Source organism: Arctopsyche grandis, chromosome 4 (assembly GCF_051622035.1).
Source record: "Arctopsyche grandis isolate Sample6627 chromosome 4, ASM5162203v2, whole genome shotgun sequence".
NCBI lineage: Eukaryota > Metazoa > Arthropoda > Insecta > Trichoptera > Hydropsychidae > Arctopsyche > Arctopsyche grandis.
In genome coordinates, this window is record NC_135358.1 from 3999377 (window position 1) to 4016036 (window position 16660).

A 16660-nucleotide genomic window follows, 5' to 3' on the forward strand; every position below is an offset into this window, starting at 1 on the left:
CTTTGAGGTCTTTTGAAGTCTAAGGTTTATGCCAACAAGCCCACCACCATCCAGGCCTTGAATGAGGAAATTGAGCGCTGTATCAACAAAATTCAGACAAACGGTCATGGAAAATTTCAACAAAAGAGTGCGTATGTGCCGCCAGCAAAGCCGTGAGGCTATTTACCCGATATGCTATTCCATACATAGATAGCCCTATACTGTATAATTCATTAAGCAATAAAAAAAATACCATTTTTAATTATAAACATGTGTTTTCTATCAAAATTACTTCTTGCGTGAATTTTCGGACACCTATGTATATAAAAACTCGACGACGAAATTCACCGAAAAAGTTGGGAAAAGGAGTTATTTATTGCAAGTTAGTGGGACGAGGTAAACCCGTGTTGCCTTGGGATAATTCCTGACACGACACATATGTACATACATATGATCTGAGTATGTAATAAAATAAATTGTGAAAAATGCCATATTTTCATTGTGATGAAGCGGAAAATTCATATTCCGGGATACTCTTCAAAGTCGATTCCGTTAAATCGAGAGGTTGTGTATAGAGATCATTTTTCAAACACAACGAAGCTTAAATAGTGAAAAGGGGGAGGAGGATGGGGTGTGAATCGCGGATTTGCCAGCGATCGTCGCTCACGGCCTCACGAAGACAGATGGTCCGTTAAAGCAGCATCCGGCGGGTGATTTAAGGGTTTCGTCGATCCAGTGCCGAGATATTAATTCACCGCGTTTCCAGGTAATTTATTGACGCGGTCAGGGGCGGCAAACGGCACGGGGATGCGTCGGGACCGAATCATGACTTTTCGTGCCGATATTGAGACGTTCGGATTCGGTGTGGCATACAAGAACACACACACACACACAACACACGTATAGCGAGCAGGCAAAAGCGAGTCGACACAGTTATGTACGTATTCGACATTCGATTGTTGAAAAGGAATTTCTCGGATGAGAGAGCGAGCCGATTCGTATCGGTCCACGACCGATAAGTACCGACTCTATTGGCTATGAGAGACTTGAATTCGCGGCATGTCTTTGCGAATTCTCCTTTTCAACGATCCCCGACCGACCGATGCTCCTATTGTGTTTCAAATTCAAACGTCAGCACACACATACAGACTATGCATAAAAATACTTGAAATATGTCGGGTTAAATTTGCTCAACGAGCCGTTCGATTTTTAGAGACATGATCTCACAAATACATACAGTACTTAATCGAGTGGATAGATCGTTTTTAACGCGCTCGTTATTCAGGTCGTTTACATGTAAATGCAGTGACGTGCCGAAGGCTTAAGGCAATTCCTACAGAGGACAAATTTTAGGGGGCGCAAATTATGACAGAAAAAAAATTTTTTTTGAATAAAGCTCTCGGAAAGAATCTTGTTCTCCATCTGTTCGACGAAAAAACATCAAAGAGTAAGTTTTCAATGGCGGCAACATCATTGATTAATATTTTTATTTTTTTTTAAGTTAAAGTTTGGACCATTGTGGCATTACATCCCCAATACGCCACACTGATCGAACAAATATAGAGAGATGAGAAAAATAAAAATATACACATACATACTAAATAATTTTATACATAATCATAAAAAACAATACCATATAAAGTAAAAATATCAAATAATAAAATACAAACTAGGGAATTTCTTGCAACTACCTACATATGTACATATATAGCCAGGACCAATATATGTACATGTACATATGTATAAGAACCAGCCGCAAATACAAAACATCCCTGCGAGGTCCAAATGGAAGAGAGAAGATCAAATCTCCACTCATACATCACATTCAATTATGAAAATAATGATGAGAACAGGCTACCAGATAAATAGATTAAAACAATCTCCGATAAACCAGGCTCACTGAGGTGGAAAATATTACATTCAGGCTAAAATAATAAATTAGTTAAAGAATCAAATTGGCCCGCATTGACTAATATCTGGAATTGATGATGCTACCGACATATGACCACACATTATTTAGGGTCGATCTCAACAATATGTTCCTTATCTGTGCGCCTCATTATACCAACTTGCAATTTCAAACTCTTTTTTTAATTTTTTATTATAAACTCCTAACGAAGCAGACGAAAAGTTGAGGAAACGAGATTTGAGATAAGATACTCTTCTTCGAACAGTGTCCCATTGAGCTCATATTGCACGGAAAAGACTACTTCTATTCATACTATACGGCATTGCCCGTTTTCAGCACGTTATATATTCATTTGCGCGTGGCAACAATTTCGTCAATACAGGTGCATTATGAATTGTAATGCGTGAATAATTCCACAATAGCCAAAGAAAAACGATTATGCTAGATACGTTTCGGTGACATGTACTGCTATATAATATGAATAGATCGTATCGGTTATTGATGTTCCGCATACGTTACATACACATTACGGAACATATTGTAAATGTACTAAATAATATGTTCGTACTGCTTTTTGTTGCCAGCATGATCTGTACTGGTGTAAAATAACCTTAATTATTTACAAAAGTTTTATTAGCTTCACTCTGTTAGTTCAATGAAATCCTTGCCCGTCACAAATTTATGATCTAATTTTTAACCACTTCCACTCGTTAGGTCGCATTGATATTTTACCGACATACAGGAGGTTAGGTAACATTGAAGTAAGCTATTGTTTCCAACATGAAGCTAGAGGAGTTTGATCATCAACGAATTCCTTAAAATTTAGATCGAACCAATGACAGCTACATAGTTATCCATACGCGACTTTCTACCACCCCTTTGCAAATCAATCGAACAGTAGTAAAAGCTACTTTCTTAACTCTTATTTACTCTCAAATCATATAAACATAATAAGACAAGCTTTTATAATTTCTTTAATTCACTAAGAGATTAAACAATGCAATATATTGGTAAAATTCATGGCCCATTGAAATGTTTTAGCCAAATCATAATTATTCGAATCTATTGACAGTAAAATAATTTATTGAATTAAAAAATGATTTAAAAAATATATTAAATATTGCAACTTTTTCTTGATTTTCAATACATGTTGTATGTGAGTCGCCTAGGTAAACACCAATTGAATTTAGTAATATAAACAAGTTTTTCGAGACCTGTGTAAATTGCTTTGAGTCTAAAAAGGGTAGTTTGATCTAATTTCATCAAAATCTTTAGGATTATTTTCAAGATAAACTTGACACAATATAAAGAAGATTTATTGTTTAATAGTGAAGGTTATTACTAATTTGCTCCCAGTATAGAAGTTTCAACGGTTTCGTGGAATCTTAGCTTTGAAACGTGTCAACCTACCAGCTTATGTAGTTTGTATCCACCAATTCCCCAATCTCTATACTATTGAGAGCTGAAGCCAATATTGAGTGTTTATCCACTCGATTATCTCAAAACACTGCCGATTGGTCTATAGAGCACCAATAAATGTTGTTCTGTCTTCACACAAACTTCCTACTCATTATTGGCTCAATTCAAAATTGCCTATGCGAGCCGCAACGTGCCGTTCAATCGGCGAGTATGAGTTCTGCTACTAATTGAAAATGATGGGTTCTCAGTAACCGATTGCGGTCTTCAGACATTCACACGTTCTTCAGACGAGACCCAAGTACATATATACATGTACATATGTATGTCCGTACATATCCATATTTTTTATCATTCGCAGGTCATGACTTTTAAAAAGCGAGATTAGGCGACCCACCGATTCAGCGGCGAGCTTTTGCTTTCGTTTGTTTCTCATTCGCTGTATGTATGTAATTTACGAGATCGAATAAAGTCATTCGGACTGGTTTCCAGTGAACGAGTGCAATCTGTTTATTGAGTGCTTGTGTGCACACTGAGCACACGCGAAAAATAAACGATGGCCGCTACTGGAAACTTGGCTAATTAACGATTAGCACGTGAAAAGCTAATTTGTTTGAAACTGGCAGGCTCTGTGAATGGATTAACCGGTTACGGGACGTTTAGCTCCAGTCGTGAGACGCTATAAAGCTACCGCTAGAGACAAATTCTTAGATGCGCTAGAATAAGACTTTGGCAAGGAAAAATAATTAGCATCTCGTGACATCAGCTGCTGAATTAAAGTCCTATATGTACTCACATACATGTACAAATTTGCCATTTTTAGTTCCTTCTACAACCTTTTGGGTACCATTTCCGCATTCAGTTTCGCGTTTCATCTTCTATCTATTCGTCTTGTCAAAATTCATACTTTCACTATTTTAGATCACAATTTCTCTCCCTTTTGATCTCTTCTTGGCATTATGTACTTCTTAAAATGTTTCATTTAAATACAGTACATATATCAGTGGCGTCGCTAGGGGTGGTGTCACCTGGTGCAGTAGAACAATTGTGTCTCCAAAACTTAATAAAACACCCCCGGAAATCTTTAAGTCTTACTTTAATTAAAAGAATTAATAAAATATAGAGTGAAAAAAGAAAAAGTTATAGGCGTTTAAACGGTTCGGTGATTACTGGTGACAAATTACTCGTCACAAAGTCACTAAAATCTCTATAACGGAACATCTGGCAGCCGAAAAGTCGATCATACTAACGATAACTATCATAGTAACGAGAACTTGAGTGCCAAATATTGTGTAGTCGCGATTTTCATGGCAAAAATTGTCTTTGTGACCACCCCAATGTGACGAATAGTCCAATTACCGTTTAAAAAATTGAAATCTGACATGGCGAAAAGTGAGAACAGTCTAAAAAAAAACACTGGATAAACGTCAGGCACTTTTTCGAGGGAAAGTTTTCAAACTATCTTATACGATATTTTTGCACCATCGTAATGACGGAGGATCCATTTACTTATATTGATGATCAAAATGAGCAATATGACAAAGTATGAAAACGATCGGATAAGAGGCAAATTTTTTCCTGAATTTTTTCGTAAGTGAAGCTCAAATGGGGTTTGTAAAAAAGTTCACGCAAATGAACCAAAAAATTTTGATATGTATTGTAATGAAAAGTAACGATACTTTATATTATTTATTTTTTTTAATTATTAATACTTGTTAATTGTTATGACTTAGGAGAGAGAAGCGACGAAAGAGAAGCTAAGCTCACACGTTGTTTCTGGATTGCGTCTCCGTCTGACTGTTAATCTTCTTACCTTTAGGTACATACACTAATTTCTCAGAAATTCGAACAAAAGCCAATTATGGCTCATATTTGATGCTATATATGTAGCTGCACCAGACGATTTTCAGAAGGAATACAGAAAGCTGTATATATACATAAAGCTTTATATACAGAAAGCCGTATATATACAGAACGCTGTATATATACAGAAACCTGTATATATACAGAAAGCTGTACGAATACAGAAAGCTGTATATATATATATATATATATATATATATATATATATACACAGAAATTACAATGAGGCTTGTAGTCGCTCGAGGACCGTCTTACAACGAATATGTCGAATTAGCGTTTTTTCAATTTAAACAATTTGGTGTCACCCCAAAAATGGTGTCACCCGGTGCAGACCGCACTCTACTAGGGCCTGGCGACGCTAATGCATATATACATATTTATATATATTACATTTGTTGAATTCACAAATCTTGCCAGCAAAATTTAATTATCAAAGGAAAGCCATTTCACTTCTCGATCTACTCGTCACCTTCTACTCATCTTTTCAAGTAGTGCATATCCTGCACTACTTCTGGAATACTAACCCATGGAATAGTTCTCTAGTCTTTCGTCGCCAATTTATCCTTTTTCGGCCACCCCATTGATATTTTCTTGGATGTTACAATCTTACGTTTCTAATTATTTTCTGTTTATAGTCGCCACAGCTGTCTTGATAACTTTCGTTCGTGATGTTTGCACTTTAGTAGTGACGTTTGTTTTGTATTTTGACAAATAATAACTGATTAGTTTTTGTAGTATGTGTGTACATCATCATTCACAGCAATTCGCGATCCATTACTAGATGAAGGCCTCTCCGACACGCTCCGTTCGTCTCTGTTTTGAGCAACTTTCATCCACCTTTTTCCACACATTTTTCTGATTTCATCCACCCATCTCCGCTATGACCATCCTTGCACCTTTTTACATTCTCTCGGTTACTTCTTTCGTCCATCTATCGTCCATCCTTCTAGCTACGTGACCCGCCAATTGTCATGTCAATTTCTTTACTCTCACCATTACATCAACCATCTTGTCATATTTCTAACCCACGCATTCCACTTCCTGTCTTTCCTCGTTATGCCAAGCATACAGCGTTCCATACTTCTTTGAGTGCATTGGACTTTGTGAAGCATCTTGAAGTTCAATGTCCAAGTTTCGCATCCAAGACACGTTGATTGAAGATCTTTTTCTTCAGGCACAGTGGCATTTTAGATTTGAATACGGCATTCATTAGCCCAAATATGTACACTCCATCCTAATTTCATTCGTCTCTTTAATTTAATACTGGACATGTCAATGATTTGACCTAGATATAAATAATTTTAACTACTTCTTACTGCTTATTGTCTAATGTAATACTATGGGGCATATTGATACTTAAAACTATTGGAATTGGCATTCAAAATAATATATCTATATACATATGTAAATGTTCATGCAATATAATATTAGATACTTAAATTCATGAGTACTTTTTAAAGATCTTTTTATCTCTTCCGCTCTTTTTTATCTATTTATTTTATATATTTCGATACTGTTTATCTCTTCCGCTTGGCAAGAATCAATGATAAAATATAGCTTGAGGGGTGAAGAAACAAAATGGGTAGTCAGACAGTCACGTTGGAGCCATCAAATAACAAGCAAAAGGTAACCAGTTTTCATTTCCTCGGTTACCAATGTACCAAGTAAACAATCACGATTCGAACATCTCCGCAGAGATATCGTGGGATATCAATGAAGACGTAAATCATAAGCATTTCCATTATGTTATCATCACGCCATTGGCGCATTAGCGAAACTACAGATCGATCGCGATTTATGACCACCATCGAGACGCAAAAAATGATTCACAAAAAATGAATAGATGTATTGATTGTTTCGTTGTTTCGCTTTACATCAAGAATGAAAATACATACATGTGAACATGAAAGTACAAAAAAAAAATGCATTTTAATCATAAAAGATATAACAAACCCGTAGTCTTTGATCTGATATGGTCCAGACGCGACTGGCGAAATCGTTAGACGCTCCGAGTATTAGTGTTCCGGTTGCATCAAAGTCCACTGACATGACTCCTGCATTTGAACCGACTAGAATTCCTCGATTTTCACAACCACCTTAAAACAAACGATACAGTTTAATGAACACAGCATAAACTCTATTAATAATAAACGATAAATTCGTATTTATCTGTCACCTTTTGATACATCCCACAATTTGACTTTTCTATCGGCACCTCCGGTCGCAATGAGACGATCTGTCGGACACCATTTTACAGCATTCACTTCGGCATCATGGGCATCCTAGATAATTAAATGTTAGCTCAAACGTGTAGCTTTTGTGATAATGATAGTATTTCATAGATGATACTGACAAATGTAACTGAAGCTTTTGAAGGAAGTTCTACGTTGTAAAATGGAGAGGACGGTGACGGTCCTGTCAAATCAAGAGAGCCGAGGCTCACTCGGTCTTCGGAACCAGTTGCACTTCCAGGTCCTTCTCTGGCAGCATCTTCGAGCTCTCGGCGCATTCGTTCACCGCGAATTCTTAAAAAAATTAATTTAAAATTGTAATATACATACATATTCTCAACAAATTTAGATGACTCTACTAATAATGGTCGATTGTAAAAAAAACCCAAATTGAAAAATAACTTTTTGGCTAAAGCAATGTAATAGTAGAATTAAAAAAAAGTTACCAATCAAAGCTACAAATAGTGGTATTGAATAAAGATTATATGTAGTATTTAAAATCGAAAGACAAGTAAGAAAAAATTGTTTTTATAAAATTAAGAAATCAAACCATGTCAAAAATGATAATGTAACATCTAATGAAGATAAAACTATACACCCAATATTTAAAATAAGTATGTAGATTAGAAAATGGACAAATAACAATGAATTTCAGTAAATATGATTTAAATATAGAACATACTACATACAGAAAATATACAATGAAAAAAATGAAGAATTAGTATTATTTAAATAAAATAATTTACGTTATTTCAAATATTTATTGATATTAAGAAGAATGGAAAAATAATAATGCATACATATTAATGTATATTATATCATTTATTAAAATTAAGTTTACAAAGTAGCTTGAATTTGAAACATGAAAATTATTCAGAAAATGAGTATACATTGAAAATAATAATACAAATCGAATACAATACTTTTTAAGGAAATATAAACAAGACATGGTTAATATATTTGTAGACTGTAATAAGATTAGTGTAAAATTAGCATGTCGAAATACATTATATTAAAGTAAATGTTATGATATTAGAAATATAAAGCTTGAAGATCCTTGTTAAAACACGTTCAATACAATTTGAATATAATAAGAGCAGAAGCAAAGGTTTTTCTTGAATACCATATGATACTTGTCAGTGTATTATTATATAAAGCCAATAAACGTATCTCTTTATGATAATAAACACATCCATTTCATGCTAAATTTATATTCCACTGGTCATTATGAAAATGTATGATTTTATATCAATATATTCACAATGAATTTCATTAACTCTAATCACTATGCAGATAATATAATGGTGAATCATGAATTTAGATTTGGTAATTGTGACATATTACATTGAAATTATCAATAGTATGTTATCCCTATGAATCCACCACCGAGTATTCCAGCCGATGCTATTATAATACGATTATTAATAATATGATTGTTTAAATTTTCCAAGTATTACATGATGGATCTAAAATATAATTTCACAATGCCCAATGGATCGTATTGTCACTTGTGGACTTACCCGATGCTGACTCTATTTAACTTCTGCATGAACGAGAACGAGGCTGTTCTAGTTGGTCTGCTGAAATAAGATACACACAAACCAAAAAAGAAGAATACCACACACGCATTAACTAATTCAATTATTCGAAAATATTAGTTACCCAAAATTTTCAAAATCCAATCTAATAAATATTATTCAATAAATAGCAAATTTTTTACTTTAAATAAAAAAAAAGCAACAAAAAATAGAGAGACAATATAGTAAGCTATAAGAAGCAAAAAAAAAACTATCAAATCAATTATAATAAAGCGGTTTAACCATAAATCTTATCTTACATGTATGTATGTAAGAAAATAAATAGTAAAATATATATGCTCTGTTTATACATAGTAGTTTATGAATTTTGCACGAATTTATGTATATGTATGTACATGCAATAATTTAAAGATTGCTTTAAACATAGATATTACCATTCATTAACACACAGAATTAATAATACATGTGTCACAAAGTAAGAATAGTATGCTTGGTATACTGAAAGTAAGTCAAATTATATGTGTATTTTAAAAAAGCTTCCATACTGTATATTATATACTCATAATAGCGTGTAGTAAAATTTAAAAAAATAATAATAACATTTATTTAAATAATAAAAAGTTATTTTAGCATTGTTTGAATAGGCAAATCAGTCTCTGGGCCATATAGTTGTTAATTACATGTAAACGAACATTAGTCGATTACTAAAACATGCAGAGACAGTTAATTTATTAAACAAAAATATAATATAATGTGCATAGATAATTATTTACTGTGCTGCTCTGAATTTCTAACTAAAAATTATTCAATATTAAAAAAAAAACTATGTAAAAACTAGAAAGAAAGTTCAGACGTGCACATACACATAAACTTACTTTAGAAAATTCTCATTTTCTTCGTTCATTTTATCAGCATCTTTGGATTTATATTTTATTAAGCGTTCTACTAATTGCCGATTCTCGTCCTGAAACATAGGTATGTGTACGTGAGTTTGATAAAAGAAAAAAGTTGAAAGTTTATAAAAAATAAAGTAAAAATATACCTGTGCCTTTCTTAATTTTTCTTCTAAAGCGGCACATGTTATTTGTAACGCTTGATATTCGTCTCTTAAATGTTGCTCCAATAATTTCAATTCTTTAAGACTAGTATGTAAACGAGATGTGTCAAGTTCTAATGTCGCTATTGTTGCTTTCGATTGATTAAGACTGAAAAATTAATAAGTAAACATAAGAATTTTTTTTTAAATATGGAAAATTTGGCTGTACCAGCATAAAAAAGATGTTATCTCAAACGAGAAATCGTCAGTGATTTATTATTCTTATCACACAGTTGCGATAAAATTGGAACAATGAGATAATTCTACTTGTAAACAGAAAAAATCACTAAGCAATAACTCGTTTTAGAGTAATTTTTGCACAAAAACAACCAAATACCATTCTTCTTTTGAGGCCAAGGCTTTTTCAGACTCTAATAACTTTGCATTAAGATTTATAATTTGTTGGGCTTTCTCTCCTATCCTTCGGTGAAGATCCGTCAGCTCTTCTTGTTGTGACAATAATCTTTGCTGAACTCTTTCATTTGTACCGGACGATACTGAACCTATAAGCATTATTTAAAATAAAATATTTAAATTAAATATAAATAATTAAACATTAATTGTTGATAAAGTGTAATTTCGTACCTCTATACTCCGTACCAACGTTTGTTTCAAAACTTGAAACGCGTAACTTTTCATTTTGCACAGTCAACTGTAAGTTTTCTGATTTCAATGTATTCGCTATATCGAACAGTCGATTATCTGAAATAATAAATATAATACATTATATGTATATAATACGTTCACATTATTTATAAATAGAATTCTGGCATTGGATTGCGCTTCACAATGGGTAATAAAAATACAACTATCAAAGTCACTTTACATATTAAATTCACAAAATGTAAACATTGATAATATTCAATATTGATTTCATAAACAAATATCGTTCTAACATTTGAATGAAAAATTTCACACAATAATTTTAATATTAATTAATTAATTTGGACAAGACAATTTTTACGCTGTTATTAATTAAGATTGTCCTTGAATTTGTGTATTGTTAATTTAAATTTTTTTTTAGAAATGATTTAATTCAATAAAATATTATCCATAGTTTGTATGCAATTTTTTGTACAAAAATACATTATCAAAATAAAGCAGTATGAAATTACATGTTAAAAATGCAATATAACATTCGGTCACGAAAATATTATTAGTCATACAGTTAATAATAAACAACCAGTATATAAGAAGTGTCCTTGACCAGTTCAAGCAATGTGTTGTAGGTTATGTTGCACTTACGTTGGTTGATTAAATCTTGAAAACAGCGTATTTCGAATTTGTTTCTTTCGTTCAATTGATTCAAGATTGACTTTCTCCACTCAGGTTCACCGCCAGCCATCGTAGAATCGCATCAATGATCAATACTAGTCGATTTTTTAAAATTATTGTGATGATTTTGACACCTTGTCGAAAAATGTCATAACTTTTAGTGAACGTTAAAACGTGTTCGTTGATAGAAAAGCGTACTAATCGTTAAAGAAGATAAAAATTCAGAAATCAAGTTTGTTTGCCCGGTCTAATCCTCGCTGACATATACTCAACTGACAACTGTCAACAGTGACATTCGTTCATTTATGGTCCAAGCACTTTTGCAATCGTCCATACACAAAATAGTACAAAGAGGAAAAATATACATTTAAAGATCTGTTCATACTTAACAGCACTGCACGGCTTCAGCACTGCACGACTCCGTTTCAAATATGTCATTTTATTACATTTCTATTCATATCTACCTACACGTCGCAGTCACGTCACGTTCACAGCACTTTGGCCGAGTGCAAGGCAAAATCGGCTTACTTATACATTACAGGCCATAACGATACGGCGCAATATTGCTTACGTCGTATTGTCGAGTACTTACAATATTAATGCATACACATGCATTCGTAGCTACGCGTCAGCAAAAATGTTTCGGCGTTTATCGAACGAAAAATTACGTATAATCTCGTTGTTGTTAGAAGAAGAAGCTCAAGAAGGCAATAAAAAAGCACGGAGGCGTTTTGATGTGCATACCATGCTAAAAAATAGAAAAACCGAAGGAGAGTTTTGGACATTGTATAAGGAGCTTGTGGATGATGGACAAATTTTTTTAAATTATTTCCGTATGACCCGATACCAATTTATTTGAAACAATACTGGATAAAATAAAAACACAAATCACCAAAAAATCTACAAAATTTAAGGAAGCATTCTCAAAAAGTCATTGTCAGCGCCAAAACCATGTCGAAAGATTGAACAGCTGTCAACTGTAACTATCGATAATTGGTCCAAAACAGCAAAGCGGCAGACTCATGGTACGTAATTCACGTGTATATCTCCACGATGGCCAAAAAGACGGATACGATACGTTGACGGATGTTGATGTAAGGTATGAACAGTAAATGTCGGGTACTGCTGTAAGCCTGCCGTGGCGTAAACGTGACGGTTGAAATGAACATACCCATACAAAATGTACCAAAGAATACTTTTCGTACGGCCGGATACCTGCTGAAGTCGGTACATGTACGTACGATTCCTAGTCAAATGTGAACCGGTCACAGGACAACCGGTCGCTCTCGATCGGTCACACGTAATCACCCGTCACACTAAAACTGGTCACGAGAAAACTGGTCACACCCTAAAACTGGTCACGAGAAAACTGGCCACACCCTAAAATCGGTCAACCAGTTTTCTCGTGAAATATTGCAATCAGTTCGCAATGAATATCAGTATCATCGAGCTCACGAACAGTTCTCAACAATACCATGAGATCTTTATTTTTTAATATTAAAATCCAAGCGGCAAAGTTATGACTAGTCTCCGGCGCTGCGATGCGCCAGCGCCGAAATAAATGGGTTTCTTTTGTCAATTTGACAAAAAAATTGACATGGCCAACAACTGTAATGATTTATTTCCCTTTTCCCATGAATTATCGATTGAACTGAAAATAACTTAGTATATATTAACAAAATTGGATTTAATTTTAGTAGTACATACATATTGTATTCTTCAGCAAAATTTAAAAATTAGACACTGAATGATTCAAAATCCTTTGCACGTTGATTTGAAATTTTTTAAAATGGTAAACTTTTGCACTTTTTCTTAGTATTTGACTGGGTATAAAATTTTTAAATGCGTTTGATTGTAAGTATTGATTTATACATACATACATAGAATAAGTGTCAAGAACGTTCATGCAAAATCGCTGATATTATTGTAAACGTGTTATATTTGTATTTTGTCACAACACGAGTTTTTGCAATAATTTATGTAGGTACAGCTATTTTGGTATGCTATTGCGTTGTTAGAGCCAAAGGGTAAATGTCAATTATTTCCAAGGGCCATCTATTGGTCACACGACAAACTATATCAAAGAAATGCACAACATCTACATGCATATTGCATTAAAATGATAACATATGTACATATTTATGTATATTTAATGATCATTCATTTTATTGACACAATTTTAACAAGCCTTCGTTTTATTAAAAAAAACATAAAATTTTATATTTTCGCTAACCTCTTCTTACTTTCATTAAATTATGATAGAGCTTTTAGCTGACAACGGTAGATGATACTTTTTGAATCTACAATATGTACATAGTAAGTGTTAAAACAATTGCTAATATTATTATTATAGTTAAAACAAAGAATATTATATATCGCATAATTCTATATGTAAGTAATTTACTCCAGTTTTAGATAAGCAAATATAATATTATTCGAATCTGGAAATACGTGTTAATTTTCATTAAAAATATAATAAAATAACAGTAAAACTGTTATAATATTAAAAATTTTGTATACATTTATAAATTGGATCAGATTGTCATTTTCAATTAAAATAAAATTTGATGAAGTTAGATGGTATCAATGCCAGTATACTGGTATCTTTTAGCTGTGGCGATTCTTTCTCAAGAACTATTCTAAAATGTAAATAGAATACAAAGGGAAACGAAATAAAATAATCGATTTTTGCGGCACACCAGACCTCGTGAATAGACTCGAGAACATATCTAGATGTAACTTTTATTACCGTGATTGTCTACAGTGCTGGTGGACTGGAACAGTTACCGTGAAACAATGGCAATTAAGAGATTGCCTGTCTGTTACAACCCGGGACCATTCTTTCAAATAAAAGCCAATAGAAACAGCTGAATAAAAACGAAGAAGACAAAGGGTCCGATGGAAGAAAAAAAGCCAATAAAAAGGAAACCAAGACGTAGTTTACTTTGTGCGAAATTAAGAGCGTACGTTCGGTATTAAATAAAAGGATGTATAAAAAAAAAACAAACCTCTTGAACAAGAGAAAGTAATAATGTATGAGGCGTCGTCGTCATTGTTTTCGCGAAAAACATTAATCACATTAAAAACGCAGTGCGGAAATCTTTCTATTCGACGTAAAGCTCGTCGATAAATTGAGATTACAATCCTAGCCAAAGAATCACAATGCTGCTAAATATGTATGTGAAAGCTGAATACTCACCATTATCCCGGTAGTAATACTATTATTCCGTGTCTTTTGGTCGTATACAAGTGGGCCTTTTGTTAATCCTCATACCGAAAGTCCAGGAAACACATCCCCGACAGTACACGGAGTCTGCTGGCTGAAATCCAAGCGGTGGCTTGTACTATTTCGATGTGAATATATTTGTCTTATTTTGCATCGCAATAAAAATATTCGGTTGACTGCAAATAATGGAAACGTAGAGTATGGCGAATATTCAGACTATTATAAAAAAATAACAATATTAATTATTGAAAAATTGAGACACGTTACATGCGTAGTAAGGTGGTATTATATAATATGTATAATTGAATTACATATGTTTTTTTTATACAAACATATTTTAACAAACAGTGCTCGAATTAAGACGATATGTCATCGCAATACTTTTTGAAATCATAAGAGTTTACTAGTTTTGGGCCCGTTGATCTCAACGGGTGGTTTCGGAAAGGATTTTGATACACGAATTAAAATAAAGTTTTATGTTATACATATACATATATAAAGAAACAGGTTGTGCTCGATGCGCTATCCTCTTTTTTTCAAATATCGTTTAAATATAATTAATTTAATATTAATAATAAATTAAGTATATCTAATATATAATTTGGAAAGAGACTTTGTATATATATATCCTTGGTTCGTTCGTTCGTTCGTAGATCCGTGACGTCATCGAATAAATGATACGATTTATTTTTTTTCGATTCATAGGTGCCGATTTGATTTTTTTTTGATTCAAAGAATTCAAAGTTCCCGCAGGGGGCACAGAGGGTGCAGTTCCATGGGGTCCCGCCGGGGGCGCCACAGGGGGCGTAAGGGGCGCAACCGTCATCGAACAAATGATTCGATTTTTTTTCGATTCATAGGTTCGATTCGATTTATTTTTGAAAGGGCAAAGGCTCAGGGGGCGCCGAGGGTGAAGCCTTAGAAGGCAAAGGCTCAGGGGGGTGCCGAGGGCGAAGCCGTAGAAGGTAAAGGCTCAGGGGGGCGCTGAGGGCGAAGCCCTAGAAGGCAAAGGCTCAAGGGGCGCCGAGGGCGAAGCCATAGACGGCAAAAGGCAAAAGGCGAGAGGGCGCCGAGGGAGAAGCTATAGACGGCAAAAGGCTCAGGGGGTGTTGAGGGCGAAACCATAGACGGCAAAAGGCTCAGGGGGTGCCGAGGGCGAACCCCTAAAAGGCAAAAAAATAAAAAATAAATAAACCAATTTTTTTTTTTAAAAACTTTAATTTATTTATATATATATATATATATTTTTTAATAAAATGTTTACTATTAGATAATGTTTAAGCGGTTTATATTACAAATACCGAGCGAAGCCGGGTAATAAAGCTAGTTTTAAATAATTTAATATAACAAAAAGTTAAAAACCTTGCTAAATAAAATTATAAATACTTACTCTTATATGAACACATTCGAGAAAATGGTTTTAGTCAAGAGGTTAACGTAATAATTGTTCGTGTTATAAACGAAATCAATTATAAACAAACTTCGGGCATTGACCTCGCAACCTTGAATAATAATAAACATAGGTCGAAAAACGTGGTTACATTATAATATGTATCATTTATAACAATATCACTGAAAGAGGCCGTGGTTTCCTTGTAAGAGTGTTCGAAACCCGAGCTGGTATATTTCGAAATTCATTTTTTTTTTTTTTTTTTGTTTAATTTGAAAACAAAAAAAAATGTTCAAAACCTTGCTAAATAAAATTATTATAATTATGTATTTTTATATAGCGAGAACGAAACATTTCAATTAATGTTTGAAAAAAGGCCATTTAAATATTCTACGATGGTTTCACGGCTAAAGCTTTGAACTCGGGTATACCTATAAGAGGATATTTGTGTTCGTGTGAGAGTTCGCAGGTTCGACTCCGAATGAGAATTTTAGGCTTTTTATCGATTCATCATTATGTTCGACTAGCGTTAGGACACAAACACACATTCTTTATATACATATATAATCTTTATATATTAAGCGAGCAGCAAAGCTCAGTCGTTAAGCTTCTGCTTAGCGTCGAGAGGCGCCGGGTTCGATCCCATGAGCTGACCTCGATTGAAAATAAGAGTATATCTGTAGTGCTGCTGGTGAGACCTGGATATTTGTGACTCCAGGTCGATCGTTTCCTATCAG

At 33.7% G+C, this 16660-nt stretch overlaps 1 protein-coding gene across 6 annotated transcripts in view; it reads right to left on the reverse strand.

Moving 5' to 3' along the window:
- Atg16 (Autophagy-related 16) overlaps positions 1-11631 on the reverse strand; it is a 257472-nt gene extending 245841 nt beyond the window's left edge. For 3 of the 6 annotated variants that reach the window (XM_077428924.1, XM_077428923.1, XM_077428921.1), the window contains exons 1-8: positions 11278-11600; positions 10618-10734; positions 10370-10535; positions 9979-10141; positions 9812-9900; positions 7521-7692; positions 7344-7449; positions 7121-7263 (exon numbers count right to left, since the gene is read on the reverse strand). In XM_077428924.1, coding sequence (XP_077285050.1) covers positions 7121-7263; positions 7344-7449; positions 7521-7692; positions 9812-9900; positions 9979-10141; positions 10370-10535; positions 10618-10734; positions 11278-11377 — 1056 coding nt within the window. In that variant the 5' untranslated portion in view covers positions 11378-11600. Of the gene's footprint in view, positions 1-7120; positions 7264-7343; positions 7450-7520; positions 7693-8918; positions 8976-9811; positions 9901-9978; positions 10142-10369; positions 10536-10617; positions 10735-11277 lie in introns of all 6 variants that reach the window. The other 3 variants (XM_077428920.1, XM_077428919.1, XM_077428922.1) reach the window with 3 other exon arrangements.
- Between the last annotated feature and the right edge of the window lie 5029 nt (positions 11632-16660).